At 40.0% G+C, this 25,591-nt stretch overlaps 3 protein-coding genes across 4 annotated transcripts in view; 1 reads left to right on the forward strand and 2 right to left on the reverse strand.

Moving 5' to 3' along the window:
- The window catches only part of LOC143484402 (uncharacterized), a 161,693-nt gene that overhangs the window by 19,163 nt on the left and 116,939 nt on the right, over positions 1 to 25,591 (reverse strand). The window lies entirely within an intron of this gene.
- On the reverse strand, positions 846 to 4,891 carry LOC143508953 (uncharacterized). Its single transcript, XM_076997533.1, has 5 exons — positions 4,424 to 4,891; positions 3,794 to 3,910; positions 2,541 to 2,705; positions 1,232 to 1,369; positions 846 to 1,024 (listed from the first exon to the last, which is right to left on the reverse strand). The coding sequence occupies exons 1-5, from the start codon at positions 4,509 to 4,511 to the stop codon at positions 846 to 848; spliced, it is 687 nt and encodes a 228-aa protein (XP_076853648.1). The 5' UTR covers positions 4,512 to 4,891.
- LOC143508954 (uncharacterized) lies at positions 5,080 to 19,477 on the forward strand. The gene is made up of 4 exons (XM_076997534.1): positions 5,080 to 5,240; positions 6,521 to 6,597; positions 7,084 to 7,528; positions 19,331 to 19,477. Exons 1-4 carry the CDS (start codon positions 5,142 to 5,144, stop codon positions 19,475 to 19,477), a joined length of 768 nt encoding a protein of 255 aa, XP_076853649.1. The 5' UTR covers positions 5,080 to 5,141.

Genomic DNA, 25,591 nt, shown 5'->3' on the forward strand with positions numbered 1-25,591 from the left:
CCAGCAGGTTTGGGGAGTGGAGGCAACTTTGTGAAGGTGGGTGGAGAAGGCCTCATCAGTCTTGACGAGGTCACTCTCGTGCGTGAAGTGAGCACAGGCAGTTTGGAACACCTGCTGGAGCCAACTTCACCTGCATGGGCGAATAAGGACATTAGCAGAAATTAACTCACCATAACATTTCTCAGTGCCTTAGTACTACGTTGCATATGTTTCTTTATCTGAAAGTGCCACTGAAATATGATTCAAGCAAGATGGATGGAGAACGGCAACTTCTCATATGCATCTTGCTACAATTCATGTAATGGCAGCACAATGAAGTAGTACTGAATAACTGAAAGCAGGGCATCCGTGAGCCCAGAAGCAGGAAGACATTTATCAGAGCTTCAGTAAATGTGTGACCCAGTTTTAGTTTAGCTTACTTATGATTCTTTTAGTTTGTTGCATCATGAAATCTTACATTTCAGTACAATTTGATACAATTTAAGACAATTCAGAATTATTTTAATTCTGATACTGGTAGATACATTAGCCTAGTTCTGCTAATGGCTAGCACATCTCGCCTCTGCTAGACACTGTTCCATTACTGAGTGAAACCATGTCAGATGAAGATCATCAAATTTGAATTTAAGTATTTTGTACATTTGACAAGCGGTGACTATAAATGATCTACGTATATGCACATTTTTTGGTTAAAATTAAATTCATGTAGTATGTATGACACCACAAAATTAGGTCTGCTCATCAATTTACCACTGACGTGGGAACAAGTGCAAGACAAGCTTAGTGCAAGACCAACTTAACTTAAGCGGGCACCCAAATAACCAGCCATGCCTCACTGTGTGTGCCTAGCACGTTCTTAGCAACGTAGCCATGCACTCACCAATACTGTCCCTCCACGGGCCCGGGTCTCTGCGCCGAGGGCTTGTGTCTCGCTGCACTCCCGGAAGAGTGACCAGAGGGTAGGAGGGCAGTAGGAAAGACCCGGGGGGGTTCCCAGGCAGCAAGTGGCTGGATTTGGGCAAACCTGCATGGAAAAGGGCATCCATGATCATGAGTTTAGCTCCGCTCATTTGACACCTGAGTGAAGTTTCTGACTAAATGATCTCCTTGTTCCCAAATATCGTATTTACCAATATTTTAACACAAAAACAAATGATGCAACATTATAAATTCTACATTTTGTGCAGGTATTTCAATGACATATAAAGTAAAGCCAACATCAATAAGTCACCTCTACCAGCATCACTGGGGTTAACTGCTTTGAAGATGTCTGGGAGCAAGGGTTGACGATGTCCTCCGCTCCGGTGAAGTCTCCCCACTCTCTCTCTCCTCCACCCTGGAGAGTGGAGCTGGGGAGGCTCCACTGAACCTGGACATGAAACACAGACAGAACTGTAGAGGACACGTTCAATCTTCAGACCAGCATATGAAATTAAGACCTGCAGATCATACTGCATTTTAAATAATAATAGATTATGATAATCAATATTTTGGCATGGCTCAAATGTATATCAAGAGTAGCATTAAGTGGATAAAAGAAATGTGCTAATGAATAGGAGCAATTCGAATAACATTTAAGAAAACTTAAATTCATAATCAAATCTGCAGATGGCAGTGAGGAGCAAAAGTGGCTATGGGAGAGCTCTGGAGAGCTGTGGAGAGCTGTGGATCAGAACAGCGCAGGCCTGGGTAGTGGGGTGCTGGCACAATCAACTGACTGCAATAAAACATTCAAGTCTAGTCTTGCTTGTAAGCTCACATTGTCCTTGCCAACAGAAGTAGGTACAAAGCACAAACTCCTTATATCACACAGACTGCTGCTGCATACCACAGCTTAACGCTGGCCAGGTGATACCCAATACTTAAAGAAGCCATGTTATATAGATTACAAAGATTAATAGATATATGGCAGCATATCTATTAACTTTGGCAGCAGTCCAGATGAGGTATGAGAGGCCAGCAAAGCAGCATGACAATGTTTTGTTTAGATTGTTTGAGGGTGTACTAAAATAGTGAAAAATGACATCTGTAATCCATATACATGTATTATCAGTATTATACTATGCTGGTATAACAATGATTTGAAGCATTATCACCTTAGACTAAACACAACCACCTAGCAGATAACGAGTGTCACAGTACACACACACTGTATGTGGGCCGTCAAGGTGCCCACTCTAAAGTGCTCTACTCTACACCAAACATATCACAGCTAAAGTAAAGAATGGAACATGAAATACATTCAGTTTTTTCTCGATGGAATCGGCATGTGCCTGTTTACAGCCTTGATATTCACCATGTGGGATCAGGGAGGAATTGGGTAAATACTGAAATGATCATATGACTCCTATCTTATCCATGATCAGTGGAACTGATGGTGTTACAACTCTCCCCATGTTACAACCATACCTGGTCTCCCCTATAGGGCTTTCAAAGCAGTTTTTGCTTTTTTTAATACTTTTTTTTTTACTTTTTTTGTTGTTGTTGCTGCAACAAATGATTTGGATGCCATTTCCAGGAGAGCAAAAGAGTGAGCTCACCTTTGGCAGGCCTGAAGGCACGGAGAGGCTCTCGGCCAGCAGGTTTGGGGAGTGGAGGCAACTTTGTGAAGGTGGGTGGAGAAGGCCTCATCAGTCCCGACCTGGTCACTCTCGTGCGTGAAGTGAGCACAGGCAGTGGGGGACACCTGCTGGAGCCAACTTCACCTGCATGGGCGAATAAGGACATTAGCAGAAATTACCTCACCATAACATTTCTCAGTGCCTTAGTACTACGTTGCATATGTTTCTTTATCTGAAAGTGCCACTGAAATATGATTCAAGCAAGATGGACCGAGAACGGCAACTTCTCATATGCATCTTGCTACAATTCATGTAATGGCAGCACAATGAAGTAGTACTGAATAACTGAAAGCAGGGCATCCGTGAGCCCAGAAGCAGGAAGACATTTATCAGAGCTTCAGTAAATGTGTGACCCAGTTTTAGTTTAGCTTAGTTATGATTCTTTTAGTTTATTGCATCATGAAATCTTACATTTCAATACAACTTGATTCAATTTAATTATTTCGGCACAATTCAGAATTATTTTAATTCTGATACTGGTAGATACTGAAGAGCCAAACTACAGTACCTCCTAGCTCTGCTCATGTCTAGCACATCTCGCCTCTGCTAGACACTGCTAGACAGTCCAGATGAGGTATCAGAAGCCAGCAAAGCAGCATGACAATGTTTTGTTTAGATTGATTGGGGGTGTACTAAAATAGTGATAAATGACATCTGTAATCCATATACATGTATTATCAGTATTATACTATGCTGGTATAACAATGATTCGAAGCATTGTCACCTTAGACTAAACACAACCGCCTAGCAGATAACGAGTGTCACAGTACACCCAGACTGTATGTGGGTCGTCAAGGTGCCCACTCTAAAGTGCTCTACTCTACACCAAACATATCACAGCTAAAGTAAAGATTGGAACATGAAATACATTAAATTCATTTGTCTTCCTCTGGTCCATCTGGTTCATTCGTTTGTCTTCCCCTGTTTCTAATAAATACTGTCCCCATGTTTAATAATACAAATATGCAGTCATGGTCCGGTGGTAGGGAACTGGTCTTGTGAGGGTCGTGGGTTCGATTCCCAGGCCTGAGGCCATGAGTGAGGTGCCTTTGAGCAAGGCACCTAACCACAACTGCTCCCCGGGCAAATGTAATAAAAGTTTTTTTCTACTTTATCATGCATGGTTATTTGGATTGTTGAATACGCATGTAATCTTCAGTGTTACACAGTACCAGTGTGGAGTGGTCTTTCTACAGGCATCTTAACATGGCCGACATCTGAGGGTCCCGCCGTACTTCCGTGAGGGAAGGGTGCTGGTCCACAGGGATCTTGGGGGTTGTAGGGCACACCTGAAAATACCACAGCAGGTAAAGTGAAACCCAGCATGCCTCCCGGTGAGGCTCAAATGCCTTTAAGTGATTCCCAATGAACAAGTGATTATAACAAGGGCTATGTGATGCCATGTGATGTCATTAGAATGTGGGGAGAAGGCTTAAGAATTTGTGATGTCATGTTAGAAATCTGTCTCTTTTTAAAAATGTTTATTTTTATTTGCTTTTTCCATGACCACATGGACAATGTTAACATGGTGGGATTTATGAAAATTGTGCTGAATCAAAGAAATTAAAGAAATAACCCATGCTCCATTAATTATATTATCCTGTACACATGAAATAAAGAGCTTGACAGTCATCAGTAGAATAAATATACATGTTATTTTTCTGAACCTTAGAAACCTACTATATAAATGTGTATATTTAACTTTTAATTATTATGAAAAAGCCTATAGAAATCCATACTCTTAAGAATTAATATACTGTCTTACATAGAAGTATAAAAAGAAGAAAATTTATTTTTCTCACCATGAGTGGTAAAACCTGGTGTGTCTATGAAGGTCTTCTGTTCCTGTCCAGGCCTTGGCTGGTCAGTTCTCCTGGGGTAAAAACTCATTCTCCACCTGAAAAATAGAAAGAATAGAAAGAGAGAAAGATCTAGAAAAAATAGAAAGATTAGTTAAATTTGTATGGTTTGGTTTTCTCAGAGCAAAATGTCGTGCGCCTTGTTCTGAGCTTTTCAGCATCAAAACTGAATCCAAACATTCCACCTTCCCAACCAAACATTCTACATTCTAAACCAAACATTCCAAAGTTGAGTAGCACGTGATATCACAGTTTACTATTTTTCTAACCAAAACACCAAATCAGCCAGACTGCTACAATAACCTGATGCAGCCTGGCTTGTACCCAAAGGGTTCATACCAGAGCCCGTATATATGTTATATATACATCAAAGAAATGAATAGAAACTAGCTAGCAGTGGTGCTAACGACAGCTAGCGTCGCCACAGCGGGCGGAAATAATCATACAGTTAAGCCCGCCCACTAAGAGGGAAGATATGATTGGTCAATTTTGCTGTCATTTGAAACTGGTATTGCGCTGATTGGTCTAGGTGCACGCACCACTTCCTCGTTGGTGTCAGGATGGTACCGTATTTCCGGTTGGTATGCGGAATGGCCGAGTGTAATGGCCGAGTGTAAATTCACAAGGTGCCTCTGGGAGTTCCCGAAGTTTACCGTCAACGATGTGCGTCGTATTGTCAGAGCATCAAGTACAACGACACAGAGTCAACTTGAAAAGGGTTTCAAGTTCTACGTTTCATCCTACCTCTGCAATTTTGAAGGTAAGTGGCTGACGCTAGTTAGCTAGCTAGCCTGAGGTGGCAGTCTAATGAAGTGATGTTGTTTTTAGTAACGAACCGACCTGTCCTAGTACTAGAAATGCCTTTTAAAACATGTTTGTATTTCTGATGGAAGTATCAGGCAAAAGTAAGGCTGACGAGATAACAGTGAGGGCTCACTGCTACAGATCTATGAAGAAAACAGATACACCACACCAGCTGAGAGTAGCACTGGTTAAAATGATACGAGTTCTGTTCAGTGTCACGTTCAAAGTTCTGTTGAACAAGTTCAAAAGTTAGTTCAACACAAGTTCAATCTTTTATCCTTGCTCTTACTTCACGTAAGCTGTGATAACCATAGGCATTGGTTTTCAAAGCTTACAATGGTAGCCGAATGCAGAGTAGCTGAGTGGGAATCATTAGCAGTCTGTTTTGCCTATAGTAAACAAATGGGAGTTTATTTTACAGTTCGAGCTATTGTTATCTACCTCTATGACTCAAAAGCAGAATATAGTCCACCTCAGCTATTCTTCAAACTGCATTTTCTAAAATCTGTCAATCTGTCTTTCAAATCCTTCATCTTCTTTATTTACATATGGCTTCAACACTTACACCTATTAACATATTCTGATAACACTCTTCAAGAAGCAGTTGAAGTAAAACCTGCACTGTTCTGTTGTAGGTGGTGGAAACAACAAAATAATATAAATATAAGTAGGCCTGTTTCACTCCTATGTGTAAGCATTTCATCTGGAGTGAAAATGAAGTTTAAATCTAAAATATATTTAGTTTATAGTTGCTCAGTGAACTAGTAGATTGAACCATGCTCAACACTGTAGAATAGAAAGACAGTATAGCCAAGTGTTTTAAGAGTGATGCAAAACAGCACAAACGTTACATGAGACAATAGACAAGTGACATTCACCACTAACAACATGATGGGACAGATATTGCGCCTATTGACATTGCTGAAGTCTTTTTTTCAAGATATTAAATTTAGCCTCTTGTGTATTTCAGATGACATTACGTGATTCAATGCCAGTTGTGCTCATTAACAGCAACTGCTCTTGTGTTGCTGGTTGCGGAATCTGCAACCACTTGGTTGCATTGCTTTTCCAGACTGCTCATTATTCTGAATCTGGCATGTCTGTCGTCCCTCCTGTCCTTTCATGCACACAGACAGAAGTGGCATAAACCACGAACAATGGTTTGTCTTATTTCATTATTTAATGTTAGTTAATGTATCACAGTCACTTTACTAACACCATCTTTTAAATTAATAGGGAGTGAAGCCTGGACCCGTGGATGCCATGGTTGTCCTAAAGCCAAAACCAGGTGCTACTACAGCCAGTGGAGTTAGGTATGTAGTACCAAATTTAATAGGCAGATTACAGTGTGTGCTAAAAAAATAAATGCTTTTGATCATCTGATAAGACCCTGTTCTCTTCCAAATTTAATTTAGCCTCGTTGTACTTCAGATGACATGTGATATAATAATAATAATAATAATAATAATAATAATTTTTATTTATATAGCGCTTTCCACAATGCTCAAAGATGCTTTACAAAACACATTAAAACAGAAGGCATAAAGATAATGTAAGGAACAGGCAGCAAGTGTACCCTATCCCGAAAATACACTCAATATATAAAATACACAAAAAGAAAAAAAATAAAATACATATATAGGGCAAATATGTATATCTACGTATGCACACATGCATAAACATATACATATACATACCTACACACACACACAATGTGATATGTGATTCACAATCAGTTCTGCTGGTGAACAGATTACAATGTGTAAAAATAAATGTTATTCACTCTTCTTTTATTTCAGAAGTACACTTTTCAAGGGCTACTGCGGTGACCTCCCACACCCGGCCACCCTCAATCCTGGACCAGTCTACGCTGGAATGAAAGCAGATTCTCTTCCACTCATCTACACAATGAACATCTCGCCTGACAAGCCACTTGTGGACTCCATCTTTGGGAAGGTACAAGTTGGCAGTGTACTGTCCTATCAACAACCACCACCTCCATCTGACAGTGTTGTCATACATGAGGATGCACCCCCATTCCCGAGTCTGCCACTAGAATATTACCATCTAAGCCCACCTGAATATTCATTTGTGCCAACACACCAAGAACAGCTACACCTAAGCTCACTTTCTGTGACCTTGTCACAGTCACACCTTATTGAGGAGGCAACAAGATCCCAAAGTGCTACACCTGAGTGGCATTCACTTAGGAGAGAAATATTGACTGCCTCACATTTCAGAGAAGTGAGCCACGTTAGAGGTCCAGGTGCTGCAGAAAGCCTGGCAGAAAGGATAATCCGAGGGACACGACAAACAGCACACGTGAAGAGGGGACTTGAAATAGAAACAGGGGCCTTAAAGGACTATGCAGTTCTGAAAAACTTGAACTTGACCAAGTGTGGGCTAGTGATTCATCCAGATGCATCTTGGCTGGGTGCATCACCTGATGGACTTGTATATGACCCACTTGAGCATCCATCATTTGGGCTTGTTGAAATTAAGTGCCCAAATGCACAAAGCTATGTAGACTGCAAATTCCTCAAAGTGGCACAAGGCCTACACAAATTGAAGGAGAGCCATTGTTATTATTGGCAAATTCAGGGCCAATTATTGATTACTGGTATGCAGTGGTGTGATTTAGTTATCTGTGCCCATGATATCTTTGTGCAGCGAATTTACAGAGATAGCAGTGTATTAGAAGAGGTGAAAAGGAGATGTGATATGTTTTTCTTTAACACTTACATGCCAAAATACCTCTCTATGCCCAAGCAATAGAAAATCATAATGAAGACATAAACTCATGAACAATTAAAACAATTTCAATTTATTCTGTCAATTGTATTACTATTGTATTGATTTCATTTTTTACAAATACAGTAACAGTTAAGAAATACATAATGTTGTATTGTGTTGTGTCAATTTTACATATAAAAGTGAAAGCATTTTATACAATTAATCATATTGCACTGTACCTTAACATTGCAGCCAATATTTACAGACTAGCATGACCTAAAGCAGGGGTTGGCAACGTTTTTGACTCAGAGCCACAAAAGCAAAATAATTGGAAATTTATTTCAGTGGCGATGACATGTCACTCAAGCGAACCGAAACCGGACATTTGTGAAATTCCACCCGAACATTTTTTTAAGTCTCAAAAATAATATACGTTAATTAAATACTCATGAATTCTATTCAAAAGCTGAGCCGCATCAGAGGGATCAAAGAGCTGCATGCGGCTCCGGAGCCGCGGGTTGCCGACCCCTGACCTTAAAGGGATCATTTTAAGGTTAGAGAAATAAATAAATAAATAAATCACCGTAATTCACATTACATCATCTGTCTAATTCTGGATTGAGATTAGCCATTGTTTGCCCAGGCTTTTACCAAGGGGCCATTTTGATAATTCACCAAAAGACAGGCAACAGTAAAAATTTGGTTTATGCTCCCTGTGATTGAAAGGGGGATCACTGTGCTGAATATTTTATGTTCTTTGACTCTGCGAATCACACGCTCAACATGGACTCTCAGTCTTGCAATGGACTGTGACGTTCTGATTTCTGACCTAGACAGTTGAGCTCTCTTTGACAGAAACGTGGGTATGTGGACTTTGCATGGAACGCAGTCTTCAACAAGGAAACCCTTGTCCACCATGATGGCCATAGATGGGTCAAGGAGGGCCACAATGCCAGACTGCTTTAAGATCTCTTTATCACTGATAGCACCTTGATAAAGAGAAGACACAAAGGTCAATGCGCCATGAGGGGCTATCTCAATCAACCCTTTGAATGTACAGTGTGATTTATAAGTGTAAAACACTTCACTCTGGAGGAGAAGGGAATTTGGAGTTTGACATCTTAGTTCTGTGCAATCTAAAATTATTTGAGTGTCAGCGTAGTCCTGAAACACATCTCAGAGGTGAGTTTTCACAGTGTCCACATCTAACCAAATAGAAACAGCTCCCAATACAGTATAAAGGAAGTTGGCCCAGGTGTTAATAATACGACTAACAGTTGACCAATGTATTCTAAATCTGTGGGCCAAATCCTTTTGCATCAGTCCCAATGACAGGTAGTTCATAAGAGAAAAAACTCATCAATTGGTTGAAGAACCTGGGGAAAAATACATTATCCTATTGTCATATTACATTATGACTATCAAAACTTCTTTTGATGTAAAGATTAATTTGAAAATGATGACATAACATGCTTTGTATGGACAACACGAAAACATTTACCGTTGCACTGGCAGAGTGAGGGACCTGATCAGTCTTCTCAACAGTCCGTGCACTTGTAACCCGTATGATGTTGTGGGTGGCTGGCTCTATTTGCTTCCAAAAGCCCATCAGGTGGGCATGGCTTGCAAATCTGTGGAATATAAAAGTTATATATAAAGTTATATAATGGCTAATTCATTCACAATGTATTTCAGACACCAGGGAAGGCCCATCCGTATACTGTGTCCTGCCATATTTTTTATTTCCCTGGTAAAGAATCATATGTCGTCATCAGAGGCAGAAAACCGCTCCAAACAGAACTTGCTGCTGACAGTTAAGTCTTCGATTTGTTTTCGGAGCCTTGATATCTCCTTGCGTAGCTCTTGATTTTCATTGAGGGAGAGATCAAGCGCAGCAGGCTCATTACTGATGCAGTAGTCATGTTCATGACACGGTAAGGGGTCATCATCATCATGGTCAGTCTGCATCTCTGTTAGATCAGTGTTGGGTGGACGCTCTGTTCTTTCCCATACTCCAGGTCGTGGAGTTGGAATAGTATAGTTATTCCATTGAAATAGCACAGGAAAAGCTCCAGGTCGCAGTCATCGTCGTCCAGCAGGAGTGGTTCGAGCAGATCAGCAGTGATAAAATGTCGCGAACACACTCAGGAAGTACTCGTGATGATAAAATGATCTCTCCTGATCTTAACCACCCATTGTTTCTGCAGTTCTGGGTCCTTTGGAAAGGTGTGGAAGCTCAGGTAGGAATTACACCTTGTCGATGCTGTGCAGAATGGCACACAGCAGTGGTGGTTGGACCTGCTGTCTATACGTTGTTGAAACGATACTTTTTTTTGTTTACCTGTCATGTTTAGGACACGTAAACGGACAGGAGATGAAGGAAACTTCCAAGTAAATAACGGTAAATATGCTCGTTACAAGACTGGTGAGGTGAATAGCTAGCACAGTGTACGCTTTCAATGGCTACCGGATGTCAACAACCATCCTAACCTTTTAGCAGAAATTACGTCACTTAACAGCGTGCACATAGGCCATTATAACTGCCTGGCCCTCTGTAAACGAACAGCGGGCATCACAGTCCTGATAGGGGGGGAGACAGGCTCACAGGCTTCCACTTAACCCCTCACCTTCCAACACAGATTGAATAGACACAGGTGAATAATGTATTTGCTTATATTTTTGTAATTGTTTAGATGTTGTATGTCAAACTGTAAGTAGATTAAATAAAATTGGATAAATTATATATATTTATGTTTTAAGAATATTTTATGGCCCTCTGAGAGTATATGTATATATATACATACGGTCTCTGGTCTCAACACAGCTCACTGTCAAATACTCCCCACTAGTGGGACAGTGATGTAGTACAAGTGACAAACTATTTTAAAAAAAACCATACATTGCATAAAATTATACACATAATCACCATTAATAGGTTAAAAGCAGGAATGCTTAGATGTATAATAATTTATAGCTATAGTAAATTATATATGCTGTTTCAGTGTGCCTAAAAATACACCATTCAAGTGTGTGGATTATAGTTCGACTGTAAATTAAACATAGAAGTTATTTTTGTTGTATAGTCAAAGTCAAATTTATTTATATAGCTTTCACAACATATGTCACAAAGCAGCTTTACAATCGTATGGGTCCAGATCCCTAATGAGCAAGCCAAGGCGACAGTGGCAAGGAAAAACTCCTTATGGTGGTGGGGATTAGGAAGAAACCTTGGGAGGACCAAGACTCAAAAGGGAACCCATCCTCCATTGGGCGGCCCGTTAGTACAAGTCCGTGGTGCGCAGGATGGTTCTACAGATAATGTTTAAGGTCCTTGTTCCCTGGCCAAGTAGTCACAGTCTCTTTGGTGTAGATGGTGAGCCTCAGGTAGGAGCATCAGCACGTCCTCTTGCATATAGTGTCATTAGCGTGCACACACACACAGGATGTGGTAAATCTCTCTTATTATTTGAGTGTTTGGAGTTGATTTAAATGCTTTAGCTAATATTACTGTCATTTAATTACCCTCGCATAAGACCCAAAACAAACACAAAAAGCAAGAACAAATGTTCAATATAACCCACAAGCACTTAGTGTTGTGCTGAAGTCCTCCCTGAGGCCGGTCTACAAAACCACACCCACTCAAAGGGGGCGTCAGCTCTGGCTGGGACTGGCTGGGACTGGAAGGCTCAGGTGGTAGTGGGTTGTGACCTGCTCTCGGGCAGGTAGAGGACCATCTCTAGAGCATGGGTTAAAGTTCTCCGTCACTACGACGGATTTCCGTCATTTGAATTTTTTGGGGAAAAAATCCGTCAAATCATAATAAACCACACAGGCGTGCTATCTGTTTTGTGTCCGAAATATGATCCTCTCACTGGAGGCGCTGGATGGATGACGGCGGTGTCATTTGATTGACTTCCCGCCTTCTGATTTTCGGACATTACGTAGAAAAGTTACCTCCCTCCTGCCTGGGGGTGATTATAGAATCAGAATCAGAATATCTTTATTGTCATTATACCAGGTATAACGAAAATTAAGGTGCCTTACTTGTGGTGTAGAGTGTACAAAAGAAGAAAGAAAAAAATATATATATATGTATTTTTAAAGACTAGGTTTAGAATTTACAGGATTTACAAGAACGTCTTTAACAAAAGACAAATAGCTTTAGAAGCAAACGTCTCTACAAGACCAACTGGTAACATCAAGATACAAATGTGAATGATCAGCAGTTACAAGTGATTTAGTGTCCGAATAGCAGTGGGGTAAAAGCTGTTTCTCAGCCGATTTGTCCTTGTTTTAATTGCTCTGTACCTTCTACCTGATGGTAGCAGCTCTAAGAGATAATGACCGGGGTGAGAATTGTCCCTGATGATTTTATGGATTTTTTGTAGACAACGAGAGCTGTATAGATCCTCCAGGGTGGGTAAGGAGCACCCAATGATTTTCTCTGCAGACCTCACAATCCTCTGTAGTTCTTTTCTGCATGCTGCAGTGCAACTGGAGAACCACACACAGAGTCCGTGAGTGAGGATGCTCTCTATGGTGGAACGGTAGAAGGACACCAACAGCCTCTGATTAATGTTGTTCTTCCTGAGGATCCTCAGAAAGTAGAGTCTCTGTTGTGCCTTCTTTGTAAGTTCCATGGTGTTCACACCCCAGGATAGGTCCTCTTGAATGCGAATGCCCAGGAAGCGAAAGTCTGTGACCCTTTCTACACAATCCCCGTTGATGGTGATGGGTTGAATGATTCCTTTTGTCTTCCTAAAATCAATGACGAGCTCCTTTGTTTTTGATGTATTCAGACGAAATATATATACTTATACTTTCGCGAGTGACCGTAGCGCGCGACTCCGCACACCTGAGCAAACGGCGGAGGCTACTTGGCGCGTCGCATTCTTTGCAGTGTTGTCCGAAACGATATGTGGTAGTATAAAGAAACAGCCCTCAAAAACTGGGGAGGGAGCATTCACCTGACCAATTTTAATGTTGCTTTGTGTTTCAGGAAAAAAGTGCTGGAATTTAGGCTAAATGAACATGCTTGAAATTGTATCTACTTCGTTTCACAACAAATAGCTATCTGACTGAACAATTCTCTTGTATTACGTTAACAAATACGAGCCTCTTGTAATTCCAGGACGAAACATGAGAGAAAACGTTAAGATCGGGCGTTTTGAAAATAAACAACCCCTAAATAATGTGAATAAAACGCGAATTATTTCGAATCGTTTCGAGTATATGTATAAATATTTAACTTAATTAAGTTTAACGTGCTGGGAAATATTGAAATGGACCTTGAAAGTGACGTACAAGTGTTTTAATTCTTTTTTTAAGTGTTTTAATTCCACCTTGTAAAGGTGTATGAAGCCTGCAAACATGACTTAGTTCATTGCGCTGAAGCGCGGCGCGGGCGAAGTGAAGTTACAAAATTCGAGAGGTGCACGACCTCGCGAATCGCCAGCGCGCGAGGCTCTCGCGCACGGGTGGAGCCACCGCGATTACGCCATTTTCGGCGCGAGGGCGACTCGTCAAGTATACAGGCTTTACTTTGCGTAGTGTGGGTGTTTGCTTTAACCAGGCTTTGTCGGAACAAAGGTACATACTGTACGCGAATAACGTACTGCACGCAGTTATCCTATCCTGACGCCGTCCTCCTCGGTCTCGAGCCGCATAACTGTGTATTCTTCCGCCGCGCACACCAAACACCAAGTTCCGTGTACGACGCACGACGTCGTAATAACCCGGGGACCGCCTGTATTTCAGACATCCGAAGAGCTTCAGAGGTAGATGTAAGATAAATTCAGTATTTTATCCTTATTCTGATAAAGTTAAATTTTTATCAGAAATATAAGAGTGTTTTTTTTTGAGCCGGTACAGGTGGTCAGACCGTAAGGCGTAATACAAAATCACATAATTTATGTCCTAATAAACCAACACGAAATATTTATAAAATATTTTATATATTTAAACTAACTATAATCATAATAGTTGCAATACTTTTAAACTTTATTGACATAATTTCTTTGAGTTGTCTTGTATCAGATAATTTTAATAACAGTAATAAATAAATAAATAATGAATTAATCATGCCTACACGCCTGTTTTTATCATATTGTGTCTTAATTGTGTTAACAGAATCTTTAGGTTACAGCGTTTTCTCAGAATATTAATAGAAATGTAGTTTTTTTTTATTTCACCATAATGATTACCTGACTTATTTATTAATTAATTTAAAGATTAATCATTAAATATTCATTTGTTCATTCATTTTGAATATTATACTGTCATGTCCATACTATAAAGTGACTACATTTCAAATTTTATTTGAATTTGTAGTGAAATATAGAAGTTATGGTTATTTATACTGAAGAATCTCTCCACCGATCACAGACTTTTCTTCGTTTAGCTTTAATAGTCGAAGAAAAAAGGCGCATTTCTTCCATTTGAAATGTCAACTTTTTATTTCTAAGCCAGTTTAACATGGATGGTGTTGTTCTGTTTGTATTTAAAAGCTCCATCCAGTGGTGCGATTTAATTTGCCATTTTTGGACATTAATTTTTTTTGTAAGATAAACCAGGTAATCTTACTGCTTATGTTTTTGCGATAGTAAATCTGATAAAAACAAGAGAGCTTCATACCATTTTAAAACTCACCAGGATTCACTAAATTTGACTTGATCTTTAAACAATGTTCTGGAAGAGGACCCCCAGATAACTCCATTATAAAAACATTTATGTACATTTATAGCTCAGGTGTTGCATTTTGTCGCTTCATAGATTCTCTCTTCTCTCATTACACAGGCTGTTTAGATAAATATACTTTATAAATGTGTTTATTGTGTAGAATTAGACAAAAGAGGCTACACCACATTTTCAGTAATTGCTGGCATTGTCTTTTGCTAGGAAAAATTTTCAGTCAAATGAAAATTTCTTGCTCACCCATGCTCTAGAGACACCAGCACATTGAATTCAAAGGCGATCAGCTCCAAAAGAATTCTTCAGTCTAACCTTATTGAACCTTGGAACACTATAACGCCGCCCCGATGGGAGAAGTACATATTCACTCTTCAAAACATGATTAGTACCAAAAATTATGTTTTTAGCCAGCCACATTGTGTTGGTATGATAAGTGGTCTCATATAATCTTTCTAGAGGCTGACCCACAATTTTTGAATATATCTTAATCAAATATTTCAATCCTGACTTTACAGATAAGGACAAGCAATTATACCACACAGCATTGCAATACTGCAGAACACTCAAAATAACAGCAGTATAGAACAACAGGAGTATCTGCCGAGTAGCTCCAAAAGATCGGAGGCGACGGAGAAAATAAAGTCTCTGTCTGGTTTTTTTACAGATGTAGTTGATGTGGTGTTTCCATGATAAGCTAGCATCAATCATCACACCAAGATATTTATAGGACTCTTATAGGAAATTTGTAAGACTATAGCCGGAGGCAGAGCTTTTTCATTTAAAGCCCCCCAATTATGGAATAGCCTTCCAGCTCCAATCCGAGATTCTGACACAGTTCCAATCTTTAAATCTAGACTTAAGACTCACCTGTTTAATCAAGCCTTCAGCTAATATTCTCATTGTAAGGTGTAGGGGCTTGGGGGCCCCCCAGACGTTGAGATTTCTGGTGATCTGAGATGTTGATGCTGTCATCCAGCTGTGTCATGGCATCACTCTATTTGTGACAATGACTTGACTGGAAAGCAATGTCTCAGTGAGCCCTCATGCCTGTGGTCAACTCTGAACTCCTCCCTTTAGTTATGCTGCTATAGATTAGCCTGCCGGAGCCACATGCTCATCACTGGCACGTGAGCTATGTACATTTAAATCAATGGTGGTTTAAATTCAGGTCCACTCAGTCTGTATCTTCTATCTTCTTGCATGCCTCCACCCAAGACGATTGGATACAGGCACCTGCAGGCACCTGGGGGATGGTCTGGCTTGCCGGTGAATGTGCTGATGCCGGGGTTGGATGAGCCGTTGCCACGAGGGGTCGTGCTGATGCTGGCCCGCCTGAGGCCCACCGCCTGCACCGAGGGAACAGGAGCCTGGACTGTTGCTGTAGAACTTTGAAACCACTCTGCGACCACGAACTTGTGTTAACGGGCCGCCCAATGGAGGATGGGTTCCCTTTTGAGTCTTGGTCCTCCCGAGGTTTCTTCCTAATCCCCACCATCATAGGGAGTTTTTCCTCGCCACTGTCGCCTTTGGCTTGCTCATTAGGGATCTGGACCCATACGATTGTAAAGCTGCTTTGTGACAACGTTTGTTGTGAAAAGCGCTATATAAATAAATTTGACTTGACTTGACTTGACTCCACCTGTTCGATTACCTCATTATTGATAATAGTGGAGGTAACAGATATTGGTTTCTGGCTGAATACTATTTCCTTTGTTTTCTTTGTGTTTATTTCCAGAGTATTATATTTGCTCCATGTCACTACTTTGTTAACACCTTGTTGGTGTAGATCATGGTTGTCCGAGTCATGTAATAATGTTAACAAAACAGTCATCTGAGTATTTTAGCACATACTGATTATTTGAAGACGAGCGACAGTCATCTGTGTATAGAGTAAAAAGAACAGCAGAACTCACACAGCCCTGAGGTGCACCAACATTAGTTGAAATAGCCAAAGAAAGTGTCTTATTCACTTTGACTAGCTGGACTCTGTTTGTAAGGAACGAGGCATACCAGTGGATCAAATAAGGGTTCACACCCAGATGGGACATTTTGGAAAGTAAAATACTGGGATGTATTGTATTGAAGGCTGATGAATAATCTAGAAAGAGTGCTCTTGCATAGTTACGAGGTTTATCTAAATGCTTAGTGATTATATGAACCAATGTGGCAACAGCATCTTCTGTGCCACAACCTATTTTATATGCAAACTGAAATGAATCCAATTTATCATTAATACAAATAATTTGTAGATGTCTGAGCATGAGTCTCTCTAGAGCCTCATAATTACTGAAGTCAAAGCTATAGGTCTAAAGTCTTTATGTTCCCTTCATAATTACTGAAGTCAAAGCTATAGGTCTAAAATCTTTATGTTCCCTTCATAATTACTGAAGTCAAAGCTATAGGTCTAAAGTCTTTATGTTCCCTTCATAATTACTGAAGTCAAAGCTATAGGTCTAAAGTCTTTATGTTCCCTTCATAATTACTGAAGTCAAAGCTATAGGTCTAAAGTCTTTATGTTCCCTTCATAATTACTGAAGTCAAAGCTATAGGTCTAAAATCTTTATGTTCTTTTGGATGTTGCGTTTTAGGCAGTGGTTTTATATATGATGTTTTCCATGCTGTCGCGAAGGTTTTTAAAATAAAAGGGCTACACTTATCAGGCCCTTCAGCTTTTCTGGTATTAGTGGCTTTAAAAACTTTCCTAACTTCATCACCACCAGTTATAATTCTGTCTGATGGCAGAGGTTGAATATTTCTAAGAATTCGATTACATTTTGCAAGACTGTCAGGTAATTCAAATCTTGTAAAGTAATTATTTAAGTCAGGCATGTCAAACTCAGTTTGGCTGTGGGGCCGGATCCAGACCTTCTGTTCTCAGGTGGGCCGGATCAGTAACTACAAATCAACTCCAAATATTTAGCTTTATTTTTCAGTACTATGCTTTATCATTCAGCCTACATTTTTAGCCTACCCTACATATTATAATCATGGATGAAAAGGGATCTTTTCTAAGCACAACACATTAAAACAATGAAAAAAAAAAGATTTTCATGTTTGACGGTGAATGTGTTAACAACTGGTTTATTTTAACAGTTGAGTGAATGCAGTTTTATACCTGAAGCAACTCACCACATTAACAAACTCAAGTGGGAGCTATGAAAAAAATATTTTCGCCTTAATTGTCATACTGCTTTGAAATAAATTAAAAAAGAAATACAAATAAAAGTTATAGCAGTGCATGGGTAATAAGATTAGACTACATCAGATCAAACTACTAGGCTGGACCTACTGAAGCTGAGAACATACTGCACAATATTAATGATCTTGTTCACAAAGATAAGTAGTCCCAAACATGGATAGAACTTATGCAGCCATGGCTGTTAATTTGGGGTAACCTGGCACGAGATATTGATAAAACGTATTCAATTCCACGGACCCAAATTTATCCTTCATAGCAGAATCGCTTCATAGCGGAATCGCATCCTGTGACTGAAGCTTTAACTCGTGTCAGTGCTGCATGCTGTCATTTACTGCCCTCTAGCGACCAGAGAGAGCATTTGATTTGTATTCATTTTTTCAAAATCACAACTTTTCATAGAAATGAGCTAGAGACTTGCTTCATTTTTTGACATACTCAGAAATTTATGCCGGGCCGTATTAAATAATCCAACGGGCCGGGTCCGGCCCGCCGGCCCTATGTTTGACATGCCTTGTAATCATTATCTGTTACAATGTGTTTATTTGGAGATATCATTCCTGTCATGGATTTCATGGTGTCCCACACCTTTTTTGAGTTATTAGTTTTGAATGCGTTTTCTAAATCTAAATGATTATGATATTGTAGTGAACTTGAAGTGACTCAAATCAATGGTTATTGTGGGGCTCGTAAAAGCAACCTTACAGAAAAGGCTGTTTCTGTACATATAGTGGTAGTTTTTCAAAAGACAAAAACTATTTCGAATAAGTTAAAACAAATCAGAGCTATTTTGACTAATGAAAATGTTACTTTCTGCAGTGTAAGATTTCCTAAATTTCCTTTTTGTTTACTAGTTATGGCTGTTGTGTTTTGGAAGAGGCACGCTGCAAAAAGTACCATCTTGATAAGTTAAAATTACTCAAGATTATTATTCTATTTCAAGGAGCTGAGGATTTTTTTTTTGTATAAATTTATGTAAACAAATCTTTACCTAGTGGCAGTTTTTCAAAAGACAAAAACTATTTCAAATAAGGTAAAAAAAAAAAAAATCAGCTATTTTGAATATTCAATATGCCACTATAATTCAAATATTATGTTTGTGTCAATTTCACATTATTTCAACCTTTCTCAAATAAAATCTCAAACATATGCTCCTGAGATGAGCAGACTTCTTCTTGCAAGAGAGCTTGCAGTCTCATGAGGCAGCCAAAGGTGTGTATTGAAAGGTGTGTCAACAGCAACCACCCACAGCTGACACACGCCTCATTTACATAACACTGGAGGTAAGAAGGGCTTATCACACCTGCCAAGAGAGCAAGAGATCCTGTCATTTGACATTAGTTGGGAGTCTAGTTGAGAGTCTGTCTAAAGGGGGTTTGGTAGTTCTAGTGTTAACCAGACATTTCAGTCCTGTGAGGTTGTTGCAGGCCGATCAAGGCCAACCACAAGCTGGTGGCGCCGCCTGCCCCCTGCTGGCCACCAAGAGCAACAGCGACCTGCAGAAACAAGAGGACAAACAGCTGATGGGCGTGAGTGCAGACCAGACAGAAAGGACCAATCAAAGAGCTGCATGAGGAACCTGCTAGGAGAAGGAATCAGTACACATGCTTACATAATACATACATACATAAATGTGTGTGTGTGTGTGTGTGTGTATTCAGTTCACAGCAATGAATGACATTAGTATCACATAGGAAAGCACATCATTATGTGCTGTGGATGTTGAGAGAAGAGCCAGTGTGTAAGGAGATGAACTACTGTTGTAATCAAGAGGAGCTTGAACATGACATTGTTCAAGAGTTTGAACAGGACATTGTAGTTAATGTGTAGCATTGTATTGTAGCTATACAAGATAGCATTTTGAGTCTATTGAATGTCAAGAATTTGATGTCTGCAGGAATGCAACTGCTATGTAAACAGCCTTTTCTGTAAGGTTGCTTTTACGAGCCCCACAATAACCATTGATTTGAGTCACTTCAAGTTCACTACAATATCATAATCATTTAGATTTAGAAAACGCATTCAAAACTAATAACTCAAAAAAGGTGTGGGACACCATGAAATCCATGACAGGAATGATATCTCCAAATAAACACATTGTAACAGATAATGATTACAAGGCATGTCAAACATAGGGCCGGCGGGCCGGACCCGGCCCGTTGGATTATTTAATACGGCCCGGCATAAATTTCTGAGTATGTCAAAAAATGAAGCAAGTCTCTAGATCATTTCTATGAAAAGTTGTGATTTTGAAAAAATGAATACAAATCAAATGCTCTCTCTGGTCGCTAGAGGGCAGTAAATGACAGCATGCAGCACTGACACGAGTTAAAGCTTCAGTCACAGGATGCGATACCGCTATGAAGCGATTCTGCTATGAAGGATAAATTTGGGTCCGTGGAATTGAATACGTTTTATCAATATCTCGTGCCAGGTTACCCCAAATTAACAGCCATGGCTGCATAAGTTCTATCCATGTTTGGGACTACTTATCTTTGTGAACAGGTGTTCTCTGTAATGAACAATAATAAAACAAAGCAGCGCTCAAGGTTAACAAATAAACACTTGAATTACATTGTTAAATGTGCCGCTACTCAGGATTTGACACCTAATATCGATGCACTTGTGAAGGCAAAAAGATGCCAAGTTACAGGAGCCAGCAGCAGCAAGTAGACTGCAGGAATGCAGTGAGAGAGAGAAAAAAAGTGTGATGACACGAAATTTGTTTGCACTCATGAATACAGATCATTAAAAATAAGATTCATCTGGTTTCATATTAAAGATCATTAATATTGTGCAGTATGTTCTCAGCTTCAGTAGGCCCAGCCTAGTAGTTTGATCTGATGTAGTCTAATCTTATTACCCATGCACTGCTATAACTTTTATTTGTATTCCTTTTTTAATTTATTTCAAAGCAGTATGACAATTAAGGCGAAAATATTTTTTTCATAGCTCCCACTTGAGTTTGTTAATGTGGTGAGTTGCTTCAGGTATAAAACTGCATTCACTCAACTGTTAAAATAAACCAGTTGTTAACACATTCACCGTCAAACATGAAAATCTTTTTTTTTTCATTGTTTTAATGTGTTGTGCTTAGAAAAGATCCCTTTTCATCCATGATTATAATATGTAGGGTAGGCTAAAAATGTAGGCTGAATGATAAAGCATAGTACTGAAAAATAAAGCTAAATATTTGGAGTTGATTTGTAGTTACTGATCCGGCCCACCTGAGAACAGAAGGTCTGGATCCGGCCCCACAGCCAAACTGAGTTTGACATGCCTGACTTAAATAATTACTTTACAAGATTTGAATTACCTGACAGTCTTGCAAAATGTAATCGAATTCTTAGAAATATTCAACCTCTGCCATCAGACAGAATTATAACTGGTGGTGATGAAGTTAGGAAAGTTTTTAAAGCCACTAATACCAGAAAAGCTGAAGGGCCTGATAAGTGTAGCCCTTTTATTTTAAAAACCTTCGCGACAGAGCTGACACCAGCTTGGCAACCAGTGTTTCAACTTTCAGTTGATACTTGCACAGTTCCAACAGCATGGAAAACATCATATATAAAACCACTGCCTAAAACGCAACATCCAAAAGAACATAAAGATTTTAGACCTATAGCTTTGACTTCAGTAATTATGAAGGGAACATAAAGACTTTAGACCTATAGCTTTGACTTCAGTAATTATGAAGGGAACATAAAGATTTTAGACCTATAGCTTTGACTTCAGTAATTATGAAGGGAACATAAAGATTTTAGACCTATAGCTTTGACTTCAGTAATTATGAAGGGAACATAAAGATTTTAGACCTATAGCTTTGACTTCAGTAATTATGAAGGGAACATAAAGACTTTAGACCTATAGCTTTGACTTCAGTAATTATGAGGCTCTAGAGAGACTCATGCTCAGACATCTACAAATTATTTGTATTAATGATAAATTGGATTCATTTCAGTTTGCATATAAAATAGGTTGTGGCACAGAAGATGCTGTTGCCACATTGGTTCATATAATCACTAAGCATTTAGATAAACCTCGTAACTATGCAAGAGCACTCTTTCTAGATTATTCATCAGCCTTCAATACAATACATCCCAGTATTTTACTTTCCAAAATGTCCCATCTGGGTGTGAACCCTTATTTGATCCACTGGTATGCCTCGTTCCTTACAAACAGAGTCCAGCTAGTCAAAGTGAATAAGACACTTTCTTTGGCTATTTCAACTAATGTTGGTGCACCTCAGGGCTGTGTGAGTTCTGCTGTTCTTTTTACTCTATACACAGATGACTGTCGCTCGTCTTCAAATAATCAGTATGTGCTAAAATACTCAGATGACTGTTTTGTTTACATTATTACATGACTCGGACAACCATGATCTACACCAACAAGGTGTTAACAAAGTAGTGACATGGAGCAAATATAATACTCTGGAAATAAACACAAAGAAAACAAAGGGAATAGTATTCAGCCAGAAACCAATATCTGTTACCTCCACTATTATCAATAATGAGGTAATCGAACAGGTGGAGTCAAGTCAAGTCAAGTCAAATTTATTTATATAGCGCTTTTCACAACAAACGTTGTCACAAAGCAGCTTTACAATCGTATGGGTCCAGATCCCTAATGAGCAAGCCAAAGGCGACAGTGGCGAGGAAAAACTCCCTATGATGGTGGGGATTAGGAAGAAACCTCGGGAGGACCAAGACTCAAAAGGGAACCCATCCTCCATTGGGCGGCCCGTTAACACAAGTTCGTGGTCGCAGAGTGGTTTCAAAGTTCTACAGCAACAGTCCAGGCTCCTGTTCCCTCGGTGCAGGCGGTGGGCCTCAGGCGGGCCAGCATCAGCACGACCCCTCGTGGCAACGGCTCATCCAACCCCGGCATCAGCACATTCACCGGCAAGCCAGACCATCCCCCAGGTGCCTGCAGGTGCCTGTATCCAATCGTCTTGGGTGGAGGCATGCAAGAAGATAGAAGATACAGACTGAGTGGACCTGAATTTAAACCACCATTGATTTAAATGTACATAGCTCACGTGCCAGTGATGAGCATGTGGCTCCGGCAGGCTAATCTATAGCAGCATAACTAAAGGGAGGAGTTCAGAGTTGACCACAGGCATGAGGGCTCACTGAGACATTGCTTTCCAGTCAAGTCATTGTCACAAATAGAGTGATGCCATGACACAGCTGGATGACAGCATCAACATCTCAGATCACCAGAAATCTCAACGTCTGGGGGGCCCCCAAGCCCCTACACCTTACAATGAGAATATTAGCTGAAGGCTTGATTAAACAGGTGAGTCTTAAGTCTAGATTTAAAGATTGGAACTGTGTCAGAATCTCGGATTGGAGCTGGAAGGCTATTCCATAATTGGGGGGCTTTAAATGAAAAAGCTCTGCCTCCGGCTATAGTCTTACAAATTTCCTATAAGAGTCCTATAAATATCTTGGTGTGATGATTGATGCTAGCTTATCATGGAAACACCACATCAACTACATCTGTAAAAAAACCAGACAGAGACTTTATTTTCTCCGTCGCCTCCGATCTTTTGGAGCTACTCGGCAGATACTCCTGTTGTTCTATACTGCTGTTATTTTGAGTGTTCTGCAGTATTGCAATGCTGTGTGGTATAATTGCTTGTCCTTATCTGTAAAGTCAGGATTGAAATATTTGATTAAGATATATTCAAAAATTGTGGGTCAGCCTCTAGAAAGATTATATGAGACCACTTATCATACCAACACAATGCGGCTGGCTAAAAACATAATTTTTGGTACTAATCATGTTTTGAAGAGTGAATATGTACTTCTCCCATCGGGGCGGCGTTATAGTGTTCCAAGGTTCAATAAGGTTAGACTGAAGAATTCTTTTGGAGCTGATCGCCTTTGAATTCAATGTGCTGGTGTCTCTAGAGATGGTCCTCTACCTGCCCGAGAGCAGGTCACAACCCACTACCACCTGAGCCTTCCAGTCCCAGCCAGACCAGCCAGCGCTGACGCCCCCTTTGAGTGGGTGTGGTTTTGTAGACCGGCCTCAGGGAGGACTTCAGCACAACACTAAGTGCTTGTGGGTTATATTGAACATTTGTTCTTGCTTTTTGTGTTTGTTTTGGGTCTTATGCGAGGGTAATTAAATGACAGTAATATTAGCTAAAGCATTTAAATCAACTCCAAACACTCAAATAATAAGAGAGATTTACCACATCCTGTGTGTGTGTGCACGCTAATGACACTATATGCAAGAGGACGTGCTGATGCTCCTACCTGAGGATGGTTCTATTATCTGTAGAACCATCCTGCGCACCACGGACTTGTACTAACGGGCCGCCCAATGGAGGATGGGTTCCCTTTTGAGTCTTGGTCCTCCCAAGGTTTCTTCCTAATCCCCACCACCATAAGGAGTTTTTCCTTGCCACTGTCGCCTTGGCTTGCTCATTAGGGATCTGGACCCATACGATTGTAAAGCTGCTTTGTGACATATGTTGTGAAAGCTATATAAATAAATTTGACTTTGACTATACAACAAAAATAACTTCTATGTTTAATTTACAGTCGAACTATAATCCACACACTTGAATGGTGTATTTTTAGGCACACTGAAACAGCATATATAATTTACTATAGCTATAAATTATTATACATCTAAGCATTCCTGCTTTTAACCTATTAATGGTGATTATGTGTATAATTTTATGCAATGTATGGTTTTTTTTAAAATAGTTTGTCACTTGTACTACATCACTGTCCCACTAGTGGGGAGTATTTGACAGTGAGCTGTGTTGAGACCAGAGACCGTATGTATATATATACATATACTCTCAGAGGGCCATAAAATATTCTTAAAACATAAATATATATAATTTATCCAATTTTATTTAATCTACTTACAGTTTGACATACGACATCTAAACAATTACAAAAATATAAGCAAATACATTATTCACCTGTGTCTATTCAATCTGTGTTGGAAGGTGAGGGGTTAAGTGGAAGCCTGTGAGCCTGTGTCTCCCCCTATCAGGACTGTGATGCCCGCTGTTCGTTTACAGAGGGCCAGGCAGTTATAATGGCCTATGTGCACGCTGTTAAGTGACGTAATTTCTGCTAAAAGGTTAGGATGGTTGTTGACATCCGGTAGCCATTGAAAGCGTACACTGTGCTAGCTATTCACCTCACCAGTCTTGTAACGAGCATATTTACCGTTATTTACTTGGAAGTTTCCTTCATCTCCTGTCCGTTTACGTGTCCTAAACATGACAGGTAAACAAAAAAAAGTATTGTTTCAACAACGTACAGACAGCAGGTCCAACCACCACTGCTGTGTGCCATTCTGCACAGCATCGACAAGGTGTAATTCCTACCTGAGCTTCCACACCTTTCCAAAGGACCCAGAACTGCAGAAACAATGGGTGGTTAAGATCAGGAGAGATCATTTTATCATCACGAGTACTTCCCGAGTGTGTTCGCGACATTTTATCACTGCTGATCTGCTCGAACCACTCCTGCTGGACGACGATGACTGCGACCTGGAGCTTTTCCTGTGCTATTTCAATGGAATAACTATACTATTCCAACTCCACGACCTGGAGTATGGGAAAGAACAGAGCGTCCACCCAACACTGATCTAACAGAGATGCAGACTGACCATGATGATGATGACCCCTTACCGTGTCATGAACATGACTA

The sequence above is a fragment of the Brachyhypopomus gauderio genome, chromosome 2, assembly GCF_052324685.1.
Source record: "Brachyhypopomus gauderio isolate BG-103 chromosome 2, BGAUD_0.2, whole genome shotgun sequence".
Lineage (NCBI taxonomy): Eukaryota > Metazoa > Chordata > Actinopteri > Gymnotiformes > Hypopomidae > Brachyhypopomus > Brachyhypopomus gauderio.